Below are 13,174 nucleotides of genomic sequence, written 5' to 3' on the forward strand. Positions count from 1 at the left end.
AATTTTTATATATATATAATAATTCTATGTAGTAATAATCTATAATAATTTATGTATATATAAAAATCATTCTAGCAGTGCTGATACCTGGCATACCTAGGGTGGTATGAAGCTGCACGTTATTGCAAGGTGTGTTTAGCATGAACTTCTAATAAAAGTACATCTTGATGTTTGGTTAGGAAAGAGGGGGCTGGATTTTAAATATTTTGCCTTTATTTAAAGGGTTAAGCAGTTTCATTGCAAAATTAGGACAAAGAGAACGCATCTGTGCAGTTCTCAGTAGTACTAACGAATAGGAAAGGTAGTGAATAATTTAATAAAACTGCAAACTGTTACTTCAGTGACTCTTCAGAGCTGTTTAGGCAGCTGTATCTAGAAGGACAACGTAGGTTTGGTTTCCTGGTGGTGGTTTGGTGGTGTTAACGTGGATCTGTTCATGGATCCTTATCAGTTTATGCTCCCCTTGCTTAAAATAAACCAGCTCTTTGAATATAACATTTTTGGTTTTCCCTTGGCTGTTTCCATTGGCAAAAACACTTTTAGGTACTACCTCCACCAACATCTCTAAAACCTTAAGGTCCATCAGCACTGAAAGTGGTGCTGCTGTGAGAGGGGAGCACAGTGGAAAACTCAGAGTAGGGCTGGTGGAGGTAAGATTTTGGTTCCTGTAATAATCCTGGTTTGAAAAATGAAGTCCTGTATGGACTGTTAGCAATGGTTAATATTTTTTTTTCAGAATAAATGGTGTTCACTGTACGTGCTAAAAACCTTTCTAGATATCTTGTAATGAACACTGGTGTTTCCCTTTAGAGAAATTAAGTTACACCACATAAAGGGATGCTGTTGATGCTGGCAGTCCCAAAGTGGACTCTCCTTCTCTTCAGTGCTAGAGAATTAATGCGCTTTTAAAAACAAACAAAAAACCCCACAAAAAGCCAAACCAAAACCCAAACCGAGGAACTCAGCCTGAGTTTACAGTAGCACACCTACATGAGGATGAAGCACAAGAATGGAAAGGCAGGGCAGGGGAAATCCTTAACTGCCAAGAGATACTCTTAAACAGGAAGACTTAAATGGTTTTTTAAATCATGGAGAGCCTCAGCAGTGTTCTTTATTCAACTCTGCTCTTAGTAACTGTCTCTGGGTTCTATATATAACCACTGTACTCCTAATTCTGAGTTTGCCTGTTAATATTCACCTTCAAGTGAAGGTCGTGTTCTGTTAATATGGAGGCAGGTAGAAACCATGGGAGTCTGATACTTCATTGAGCTGGGATGAGTGATTGTCAGGCTAAACCCCGGGTAGTTCTAGGGCAGTTTTAAGAAAATAAATCAGTGTTTCAGCATTTATGTCTTCAGAGAGGCTAACTTTAAATTTTTTTTTTCCCCTATAACTGTTTTTGAAGGTTGCTGAATCACTGGGAATTGCAGGAATACTCAGTGGAGAAGGGAAGACGCGAGGTGCAGACTCTTGTTCACAATGTCTAACGAAAATGGTTAGTGAGCAAGTGCCTGTGGAGACACTGGGACAGAAACGGTTACCTGAGGTATGGAATACCCTTGTGAAAATGAAAAATGATACTAAGGCAAACTAAAGCAACAGAATTATTTCTTACAAGATTATACTGTTGGTTATTATTATCATACTAGGAGTATCTGACTTGTAAAGAAGTACTCTGCTGTGATGTGATAGCAGAGCATATGAACTAGCACACTAAAAATGTTGTTTGGGAAGGCATTCAGCATTCAGGACTGAGTCTCGAAGCCTTACAAGTATCTCGTGAAGGGAAGAAAGAATTTTGTTGAAGTGCTACTAAATGGGGATCCCACAGTGAGAAGGATCCCCAATTTCTAGTAACTTGTGTTGGAGTGGATGGGCAAACCTCGAGCAGGCTCAGACGTTGGAGAAGGTGGCTCTGCTGACTGGTAGAGGCACATGAAAACAGTTCCTTGCTTCCTAAGAAGTCAGTTGAGCAGATTTAATCTGCTTTCCTCTTCTGGAAAGTCACATCGCTATGGTCTGTCCCCTTCACTGTTCTACTTGTATTTAATCCAGAGTTGTTTCTGGTTGTGGGTAAGTAAAACTGGTGCTTTTTGATGTTCTGCCTGGGGTTAAATTTAAGAGCTGATCAGTTTGTCTTCATTACCCAAGCAATGCAGGGCAGGCTGCTCGCAGCTCTCACAGCTTACAGCAGGCTTCCTGCCACACAGCTGATCACAAAGGATCAGAGAGGAGCTTTGATGTTGCAGCAAAGGCAGATTGTTTCCACCAAATATCAAAAGTCATCAGTGGTATTTTGCTGAAGTGAGGGCTGTGTTTGAATCCTTACCTTTTAGGAAGACGTTCAGTGTAAAATCCTGTTTTCAAGGGGATATCAGTTCACTGCATGACGTGCCCACACTCTGGGATCTTTTCCAGTCCTGCCAGCTGTGACAGTTAATTCTGTCTTGTATTGACAGAGCTCAGGGGAGGAACTGCTGCCATCAGCCAAAAGGACCAAGTTAGAGGACGTAATGGATGATGTGAATAACGCTTACAGCAGCCAAGAAGTGAAAGAAAAGAGTGTCAATTCATGTGCACTGTTTGAAAAAGATGGTAACCTCTTCAGATCTTTCAGTTCTGCTCTGTTGGTGGAGATGAACAAATCTCTTTGTTTTTCAAGCAAGTTTTTTTGTCTGAAGGTTTCATTTCTTAACTGGCTTCACAGGCCCTTCAAAAGCAGCTGTTTAACTGGCAGGGCCTCATGGGGAGGTATGGGGAGTTATGGATGGTGCAGACCACAGCAGCAGCTCAATTCTGAGTAAACAGTAATCCAGTTATCGTTGTTACTGCAGTACTGAGAATTGTCCAGTCCCCTGCTGTGTGCTTCCTGAATGCTTCCTGTCCACCCCTTCCCCTAGAGCCACAACCTCTGTGTCAGCAGTGGGGGAACAGAGGAAGAGGAAGGAGTGTGCGTGTCCTTCCTCTCTGCAACAGCAGAAACACCAGAGCTTTGTGGATCCTGGGTGGGGGAGAGCTGGTGCAGGCTGGCTGGTACCCACAAGGAGATGCAGGCCTGAAGATTTGACTTGCAGCACCATTTTGCACCCTGGTTTTTGAGTGGTTGCATTTCTTTTTAGCCCCTCTTTGTCTTTTTGAGTTTTTTAAAAAATTTGTTTCCCTTGCACCTGCTGGTAGGGCTTTTGCCAGTATAAAAAGTTAAAAATGGTCCCTTCTGCAGCGTTAGGCTCCTTTGTTGTGCTGTGATTTATCTTTCCTAACAACAAAAACAGAACCAACCATTTGTTCCTTTTGATCTTTAATAATAATAATAAAAACTGACAGCTCGTGCTACTGCAGCTTAGTAGTTATTGTGCAGCCACCCACTGGGTTTGTGACCTGGCTTTTGGTCCAGGTCAGATAACTGCCAAAACTCACTAAACTTGTAGTGGTTTTTACCTATTCTGTCACGGGACAAAAGTGCTCCTGGGACCATTAGCACAGCTAATTAGGGATGCAGTAACTTGATGACGTGCCTGAGTCCAGGATGAGCTTGATTATCCACAGAAAAATGCTGCTTCTAATGTAAGGTCCCTTGGTATGGAAATAGTAATTCAGCACTCAGAAATCCCTTAGGTATTTTTATGCTGGCTTTCTCATTGGGAATTGCTGTGAAACTTTTGTAAGGTGCTTCAGGTTTGCTGCTTTGGGGGGAAGTAGTGTAACTTCTCCTCCAAAACTATTGCTGGAAAACAATATTTTGGCCGTGCAATTTTGGATTGCCCAACAAAATGATATTTCTTTCACCTTTTCAGGTTTTAATCCATTAAATGGAGAAATGCTGCTTTCGGAGGACAGGCACATCGCTTGCTGTGCAACTGGAAGCACGCTACCAACAGCAGAGGAAGATAATTCAGGAGTTGGAATCAACGCTGACAATTCAGGTACTTTCTCCCAGACTGTGAAAATGAGGACAGAATATTCCCAACCTGTGAATGTGCAGGGACCAGGGATGGCAGGTGAGGCGTCTCTGCTGCACACTGAAGTTGTGCTGCCCGCTGAAGCAGATGCCTCACCCGAGTTAGTCCAAGCGCACTTTGTGAGCGAGAACACACAGAGCACCACCTTACTGAGTGAAGACAATGGCCACAGTCAGAAATACCAGAAGCTGCAAGAAGAAAACCATAATTTTGCAGTGAAAGGACAGTCTGGACAGCTTCATAACGCTGTTACGGCTGATGAGGTGCAGGAACTCGAAAAGGTTTTTTCAGCAAACGTCGTGCCAATAAACTACCCACACAGCGCTCAGACTGCGCCGCACCACAGCCCAGGCCAGGAATCCGCCCTGTCAGCTCATGTCAACCATGCAAACTCCTTTAAAAACATACATGAATTTTCCTGTGGGACGGAAGAACAACATGAGCTGGAGAATACAGTCACTGTAGATGGAAGCGTAGCCTTTGAGATTACTGATGAGAGCCATGATTTTTTGTCTCAGGGACACGAACATATTTTTATTCAGACTTCGGACGGGCTTATCCTGTCTCACCCAGACACGGCTGTTTTGTCTCAGGCAGAAGGCATCGTCATTGTCACCGATTCCAACGGTACCACCATGCACATTCGCACACCCGAGGGGATACCGCTGGAAACCGTGGAAGCGCTGCTGGCAATGGAAGCGGACGGCCAAAGTGGAGACATTTTGCTCTCGCAAAGTGAATTGGAGCCATAAATTAGAAAACTGTCTATGCTTTCTTCTGGAGAAGACCGACTCTATAAAATGTATATTTTTCTAATGTGAATACTGAAATAATTGAGATTTAACTTATTTGTAAACTGTTTCTATGCCCTGTACTTTTTATAACTTATGTTTCTATAAATCTAGCAGCGTTGCAACCAAAAATTCTAGACTTAACAGCGATCTGTTTGCTTTCTATGTTGGGGGCGGGTGGAAGGTGGAAATCTGTCAACCCTAAAACTGTTGCACTATTCCCTTTTGTGACATAATTCCTTTTCTCTCTAGCCATCTCAAGAGGCAGTAAGTTGTACTGCTGTTCAGCAGTGATGTGCTGTGTACTGGCAAGCTGTGTATGGGTAAAATAAAAACTGTATTAAAAGTGTGCGTTTTCTGTGCCATGGAGATCGCAAAACACTTTGTTACTGCACTTTTGTAAAGCTAGCGTGAATATTCAGTAGCATCTCGACTTGATGTGCATAAATCTGCCTGGAAAAAAGGGCACTTTTAAATATAACCCCCACTTGTGCATTCCAGGAACAATGTGACAGCCTCGCTGCTCCTGACTTAAATAAGCACTGAGTTAGAGACAAAAATAGCCTCAAACTAGATCTGATTTTACTGAACTGCTAGAAATGCGTTTAAGTGCTTGTCTAAGGCTCAGCTGCACCTTTAGAAATGGGAAGGTGTGGAAGCAGTGATCTGATTTTCCTTCATGAGAATTTTCTAGATTCTTTTTTTTTTTTTACTGTAGTCTATGATGCTCTATTTTTGTTATACCTCTATTACACTTTTTTTCCTTTCAGATGATGCATCCTTTATCAGTTCTAAGCTTTGACCTTCCTGGTCAAAGTAACTCCATGCTGCCCTGTATTCTTAAATCATAATAAAAAGACATCCTTGACTGTAAGCCCTGTTTCTCTATGCAGGCCCAAAACTTAATTACCTACCTACTGCTGTCTTGTATTTTTGTCATGCTTTTCCTAGCAGCTTCTTATCCAGAAGCTTAGCAAGTGAAAAAGAACAGCTTTAAATGACCTGTATCTTTATTTTGTTTGTGAATAATTGTAGACAGCACTGAAACTCAGTGCCATACCTTCCAAAATGTGTTGCCTCACTGCTAAACGCATGAGGGTACTGAGATAGTGGGGCAGAACTGTTCTTAAATGAGGTATGAATATTGATTTTTTTCAGTCTTGTTACTGAGGAAGAGCTTAGGCTAAAATTGAATCTAAACAAGAGAGGGCAGTTTAGAGATGAAACAATCTGATCTACTGCATTTCTTTAACAAACAGTTGGTTTGGGGTTGGTTTGTTTGCTTTTTGCTGGTTTTTTTCCTTGGTTGCTGAAGTAGAAGATAAATTTGATCACCTAAAACACTGCATTTTATGTGTGGATGTGAAAGATGTCATTGTATGTATTGAGCTCCTTTCTGATAGTTGTTTATGGTGTAGTTTTTGGGGTTTTTTTTCCTCTTTTTTTAGGAGGTGGTAATGGTCAGAGGATACAGGCCTACTTTATGAGTGAAGATACCACACAAAGCAAGGTCCTGCTGGTCTTTCCAAGTCTTTGATTGCAGAGAGCAGTTCTTTATTCCACTCTTTTGTACCAAGTGTCTATAATAGCTACATCTGAAGGCTTCAAATACAACAATCAACTGCTTAGAGCTATAATGGCAAAACATCTCTGCAATGATTTTTGTGGTAATCGTCCCATGTCTGGTAACAGTCGATGAGCAAGGGGCTCTGTGAATGTGAAGCCTCCTTCCTGAAGAGCTTATTTTCTCCAAGAAACAACAAACTACACTTTCCACCTGTGCAGAAAATGAAAATCTGCTTCAGTTCTGCCTTCCCTATTGATCTGCACATGCTGGGAAATACAATACACCTCCTCTCATCTTAACAATTCTAGAAGTGAGCCAACCTTTCCTCCTCGGAAAATATTTTGTCAAGTATGAAGGTGTTTCCATAGTGACAAGGGCCTGGCCTTACTTGGATAAATTAAAGCTGTTAAATTAGGTGGAACACTTGCACAGAAAAATAATAAAACCCAGCAAAGCTATTCATAGCTGACTGAATTCTCCTTGAGCTACAGCTGAATTTCTTTTTAGACATGGGATATTTGAACGTTATTAAGCTGTCAGAAACAACCTTTTTGAACAGAGCAACGTATCAAGAAAACTTCTCCAATTCATGTCTGTCTGTCCCGTTACTGCAGCAAACCTTATTTCTAAATATTAGATCTAAACAGTTTTCGTGTGAGCGGGTCATACAGGCAGGCAGTAAGTGGGAGGAATTTAGATTATTAATCATAGTGAAGTAAGCAGAAGGCCTAAATTCACTACGCATCAGGGATTTGACTAAAAATCTGATGACACAGCTGTGTAGTTCCCACATTGTAATGTACTCTTCTGAAAAGTGCTAATTTGCCGTAGCAGCTAATGGTTATTAGAGGCTGGGTAAGTGTAGCAGCTTCTCCACGCTGCCCCGGTCTGACATAGCAGCGTGCTGCAGGGAAAGCAAATAAGGATAGTGAATTCACACAGAATCACAGAATCACAGAACGTTCGGGATTGGAAGGGACCTCAAAAGCTCACCCAGTCCAATCCCCCTGCCGGAGCAGGAACACCCAGATGAGGTTGCACAGGAAGGCGTCCAGGCAGGTTTTGAATGTCTGCAGAGAAGGAGACTCCACAACCTCTCTGGGCAGCCTGGTCCAGTGCTCTGTCACCCTCACTGAGAAGAAGTTTCTTCTCCAATTTCAGTGGAACCTCCTGTGTTCCAGCTTGTGCCCATTACCCCTTGTCCTATCATTGTTTGTCACCGAGAAGAGCCTGGCTCCATCCTCGTGACACTCACCCTTTAAATATTTATAAACATGAATGAGGTCTCCCCTCAGTCTCCTCTTCTGCAAACTAAAGAGCCCCAGCTCCCTCACCCGCTCTTGATCAGGGAGATGCTCCACTCCCTTGATCATCTTTGTAGCCCTGCGCTGGACTCTCTCCAGCAGTTCCCTGTCCTTCCACTTCAGCATTTAGCTTGTGCATTAACTATTTCTCTTAAACACAGTTCTCTTTTATAAGAAGAATGGAAAAGAAAAGGTATTTTGGACTGTCAAGACTTGGAAAGCAGTTAGGTTCTTCGCTGTAGGTGTCTACGTGGATTGAATCTGCCCCAGCCCACCAAGCAGTGCTTACCTCTTTCCAATGATAGGGACTCAGCCTCCTACTTGGAGCCTCTCTGTTGCACTTAAAGTGGATAAAGCAACCAAAACCAGACTGCCCCACGCAGAATGAGGAGCATCAGCTGAGGTAAAATAATAAATACAAATAGAGAAAAATATTTTTAATAAGTTTTTACAAAAATTCAACTTACTTGGTAAGCCTTGCAATTTGCCAGTTCAGTTTTGGAAAGCAAGCCACGTAACATCTGGAATTCTAGCACTGTCTGTGTCCTGTTTCCAGCAGCATGGCTTCAAGGAGCAGTTTGCTGCTGTTGTCGATGTAAGGCTGGTACAACCACGACGATAAATAAACCATCATCAGATCCCTGTCAGCACAATGAGCAATTTCTTGTACGATCGTTTGCTTGAGCTGCAGCTCCTTCTTGTACATTTCAGAGAGCTTCAGGGCAACCTCATCTGGAATGGGTTGAAAAACCAAGCACATTGACCAGCAATTCTCTAAAATTTAAATTATACTTGTAGTTTGTTCATTAAAAACCCCTCACCTTACATAAGCTATTCCCGTATTTAGACATCTGGGTTTTTACAGCATTACTAATGTTTGTACACTAGAATATAAAACACTAAATTTCCTCAGCTTTTGGATATATTTTATGCTCTTCTGATTTTGACATGAACCCACTTTTGATTCTAGAATAAGCAGTGGTTCTCAGGACCCACTGTAAAATTAGTGATTATAGTTATTCTTCCAAATAACCGAAATTTTATTTTTAAAATTTGGTAATGCTATCTAGAAATACAACCTTCACGTTTTAGAAATCACTGTTAATTTAGCCTGTCGAAAGGATGTCATGCTGGCAGGAACTTCAGCAATGCGTGCTCACCAATACGTGATACCAATGGTGAAAAGCAGCAGTAAAAAAAAACCTCAACAGACCAAAACTGAATTGTGTAAAGCAATATTTTTACTAGTGATGTTTGTAATACAGGTAGGGGAGCTTAAGATATATTTATGTAATAATCTTTAATTGTTTGACTTTCTGAGAAATAACCACACAAGTCATTTTTAATGAGAGATCCTGTGTTTCTGACTTAGCCTGAACTATCACTGCCTTCAGGAAGATTTAGTCTTTCATGGAGAGCATCACTAAATGATTCAGTCACAACAACCGCTGTGACAGCCGTTGTCTTTGTCATTCTCACCCTTTTAAGCTGGAAGAAATGAATACATTACATTCCCACTAAGTTTTGGTAGTGAAATAAAAAGCAGGGCTTCACAAAGGTCTGATTTTCACTCCACAGTTGGTTTGCGTGCAATGAGGCTTCTCTTGAATTCAAACTGCTTTAAAACTGCGGTAATACACGTTGGCAGGTGGTACCTTTTGCCGTCAAGTGAACGCTAAAAGGATCGATACTAACAGTAGAGAGTAACAGAACATTTCTGTACTTGTCTTGACTGACACAGAGATCAGAGGAATTTTCCTTTGCCTGCCTGAGAATTAAGTGAGGTACAGCTTGTTCTCTGCATCCACGGATTTCATTTCAACATCAAGCAACATGTCAAGTCAGTTAAGCCTCTGGCTTAGCACTACCAAGTTGCAAATACACCTCTCCCTACACAGGATGCGGCTGTTGCAGCTTGGTCACTGTGAGCTGCTGACAAGCTCAGTTTTATGCTGTAATTGTTGCACGTCAGGCAATTCATACGAGCACTCATCAGCAGTAACCCCAAGCCAAGCGGTGCTTTCATGTGTTTATTGATCAGTCAGTTACAAAGCAGACAGATACACCCTTTCTGAGGCAAGGCATCCAGATAAAAGGGTTTCTTTTCCAGTCCGAAATTAGATGACATCAACGGCACAATGCAATTAGCTGAGAGAATCAATATTGTACTTACAGAAGTACGGCGTGGGCCATGTATGAAAGAAGGGTGCTGTGCAATGCCCAGCTCCACGGTGGAAAGCTTCCAGGTCACAGATCGCTTTCGTAGTCGAAGTAAGCTTTTCCATTTTCTGCTGTATTTTTCTCTGAAAACGATGAACGTGTCACGTTAATCAACATCTTGGGAACATTTGGCTACCATAATCGCCCACATTTTTTTAAACCACACTATTTCTGAAGTATATTGAGTCTTGGCACTTCTAACTCACCTTTTTAAACTCCAGAAAAGCATCCAAGCTGGTATTCTTTAATATGATTACAGATTTAGTATGAGTTACCCTAAAATTCTAAACACTGCAGATATGACTTACTAACTCAGATTTTGCATAATCCTTCTGTTTTCCTCATGTAGAAATACATTAAAGTGCACTCATTTTTAACCTCTTCCTGGGGTTTTCCTATAGCAACTGGGGAAAAACATCAGGCTGCCTATGAACAAGTGCAGTACAAGCCCTATAAACACATGCTTTTTCATGACAAGATGACTTAAATTTGATTCCAACAGATCAGCAGCAGGTGAGAAAAGCAGCTGAAGCTATGCCTAAGAATATATCTCGACTGATGTAACAGCTTGCTTCGAAAACCAGGTCACTCCATCCACCTCCTTCATGTTCATCTGACTTTGTGCTTTACTAATAATACTGGACTGGTATCCTGCCTATAGAAAAATATAAACTATCATCTTTTTAATGGGCCTCTGCTATGGCAGAAGGCTGTGTAAGTTATTAATAATAAGAGTTTTAAATTACAGTATAAGGCAAAAAACCTTCTTTTTGTTTCCTGTCGGACTGACAGGTGACATTAATCCCTAGCAATGGCTCCAGAAAAAAGGTGGGTTACACAATAATTATCTTTACTCTCTAGAGAAGGAGTTCTGCACAGAAAATGCAGGTAGGGAAACCAAAAATATAACCGCATTATGTCTGATCAAAGATAGACACAAGGACCTGATGGCAGGTAACGCACTGCTTTAGGCTTTGTTGTTTGTTTTGTCCTAACCAGAGGGAATATTCGGGATGAGAAAACAAAAAACAGGTGCAGTTTTAGTAAGCATTTTTGTACTACTCATTTTCAGAAGATCACTTTATAAAGGGAGGAGTCAAATTATAAGCAGAAGGCAGATGTAAAACCAACGTTCACATTTACCAATCAGGCAAATAAATGGTGCACACTGGATTTATGATCAATTAGGTGTGAAGCCAGAAAACTATGACTTAAAATCCCAATTATCTGTTCACAACAAATACTTATGTCATACTTGAACACACTTGGAATTGATTTATACTGACTAAGACTGAAAAATGAGCGTTACCATATGCTTTAAGGTCTCAAGTAACTCTGCACAGCAGTTGTCTAGTTCTTCATTGTATTTTGGAGCTGGCTTTTCAGACTCTGTGGCACTGTTATCACACGCTATCTCCAGTTCGCTGTCTTGAAATCTAAAATAAAAACATACGGCACACTAAACAACTGTACACAGGTTTACTCGAGCTGTGCTATTTAAAATCCATGTGATCTGCTCCTAAAAAATCTCTCACAGGCTGTTCTTGAGAATTCCTACATCAAACCAGTAAGAGACATAGCCAGTCATGTGAGCAACTGGGGCTGGTACCACGATCTTCAGAGGAACATGGAATTACTCTACTGTGGAGCATGTGCTAGAAAAATCAATTTTAGGTGTTAAGATAACACCTCTTCCCATTTTCCCTTGCCTCTGTGTTGGAGGTTAATCTCTCATAACTGACAAGGTGTGCTCAGGCTTCAGCTGCTCCAGGTGACAATCTGCATAATTTAAGCTACAACAGTTACCTGTGACCCCAGAGCAGACATCTATCATGTGCAGACACCTGTCCTGTCTTGCTGGCTTTACCGCTGAAGCTGTAAACTCAAGGAAGAGGGAGCTGCTAGCGAGCCAAATCAACACCTGACACCATTACAGCAAAATATTCCTCAGCTTGTACCTGTCAGAGCCCTGTCAGACAAACCCTGCTCAGCTGTCAGGACTATGGAGAAGTTTCTCCTCAAAACCCTGTTAGTTATAGGTTTTTCTTTACAGCATGAAGGCAACAGCTCTGCCAAAGTGGTGGGGTTTTTTAGGGTTTGGTTTTTTGTAAATCATCACTGTCATAATATTTTGTCTACGGTCAGGACTCTGGAGAAGTTTCTCCTCAAAACTAACCTGTTAGTTATAGGTTTTTCTTTACAGCATGAAGGCAACAGCTCTGCCAAAGTGGTGGGGTTTTTTAGGGTTTGGTTTTTTGTAAATCATCACTGTCATAATATTTTGTCTACGTAAATCACTGATTCATTAAAACCTACTGAAATTTTACCTCAGTGAAAGTCGTTAATACTGGCCTCAGAGTAAATATGCAAGAGAGTAAGGGAACTTACATGGGCTGAGATCTATAGGATTAGATTGTAACTTTGTATATGATATAAGTATTTTAAACATCCACTATACTTAACTATGTCTAATAAACATTTCCCATTTGTTGTGCTTTAACCCCAGCTGGCAACTAAGCCACACAGCCCCTTGCTCTAACTCCCCAGTGGGATGGGAAAGAGAATAAGAAGAGTAAAAGTGAGAAAACTTAGGGGTTGAGATAAAGACAGTTTAATAGGGAAAGCAAAAGAGACATTTATTACCTGAATGTAAATAGTTTTGTAACCAAAAAGTGCAAGTGCTGAGTTTGATCTAAGAGCTGCCTTGTCCACTCTGAGAAGTTTTTCCCCCTATCTCCAAAAAGAACTTTCTAGTGAAGAAAACAGATTAATTTCTCAGTGAAGGCAATCTGTGTGCTGTCTTTACTTGTACGTGTTATTAGCATACTTACTGCTCGCTGATCTTCATGTTGACTATTTTGTTTGCCGTAGTAAACCCGTTATCATTCAGCCTCTCCCATTTCATCATTAAATTATGCCAGTCTGCTGCATTATCTTTAAGTTTTCTTGCACTGACAGATAAAACAGGTCTTCTTGGGGTACCCTCAGCAGGACTTTTTGCTATACGAGAAGAAGAAATTTAAGCCATTTAAAGCATACAGAGATAAATCAGTGTGCTGTTAGGCAGCTGTTTGTGTGAATTATTTCCTTGCTTTATGGTTGAATATTAAGTAAAATGGAATTTACATTAATTGTCTTCAGTCATGAAATCTAATTTCTCAGCTATCAGCCTTGTTACAAGAAAATTCTGTTATTAAAAAATGCAAGTGTGTTTTGAGATGTGATGTTGTAACTTGGACAGCAGTGGTTTTGCAGTACCGGCCAATCTCGCAGTCTTCTGTCAATGTATGACAGCCAAAAGCTAATGCAGCGTATGATGATAAGAAATCATAG

At 41.0% G+C, this 13,174-nt stretch overlaps 2 protein-coding genes across 2 annotated transcripts; one reads left to right on the top strand and one right to left on the bottom strand.

The window, feature by feature from the left end:
- Window positions 1–543: 543 nt before the first annotated feature.
- On the top strand, window positions 544–5,090 carry LOC104543213 (zinc finger protein 839-like; the record flags this gene model as incomplete). Its single annotated transcript, XM_010187767.1, has 4 exons — window positions 544–650; window positions 1,406–1,546; window positions 2,460–2,595; window positions 3,795–5,090. Coding segments are annotated over 4 exons (1,301 nt in total), but the record flags the coding sequence as incomplete, so codon positions are not given.
- A 1,347-nt stretch (window positions 5,091–6,437) lies between these two features.
- Window positions 6,438–12,841, bottom strand: CINP (cyclin-dependent kinase 2 interacting protein; the record flags this gene model as incomplete). The annotated part of the gene is made up of 5 exons (XM_010187768.1): window positions 6,438–6,527; window positions 8,089–8,353; window positions 9,795–9,924; window positions 11,151–11,277; window positions 12,673–12,841. Coding segments are annotated over 4 exons (629 nt in total), but the record flags the coding sequence as incomplete, so codon positions are not given.
- Window positions 12,842–13,174: the final 333 nt, after the last annotated feature.

Source organism: Mesitornis unicolor, unplaced genomic scaffold (genome assembly GCF_000695765.1).
Source record: "Mesitornis unicolor isolate BGI_N332 unplaced genomic scaffold, ASM69576v1 scaffold10797, whole genome shotgun sequence".
NCBI classification, from domain to species: domain Eukaryota; kingdom Metazoa; phylum Chordata; class Aves; order Mesitornithiformes; family Mesitornithidae; genus Mesitornis; species Mesitornis unicolor.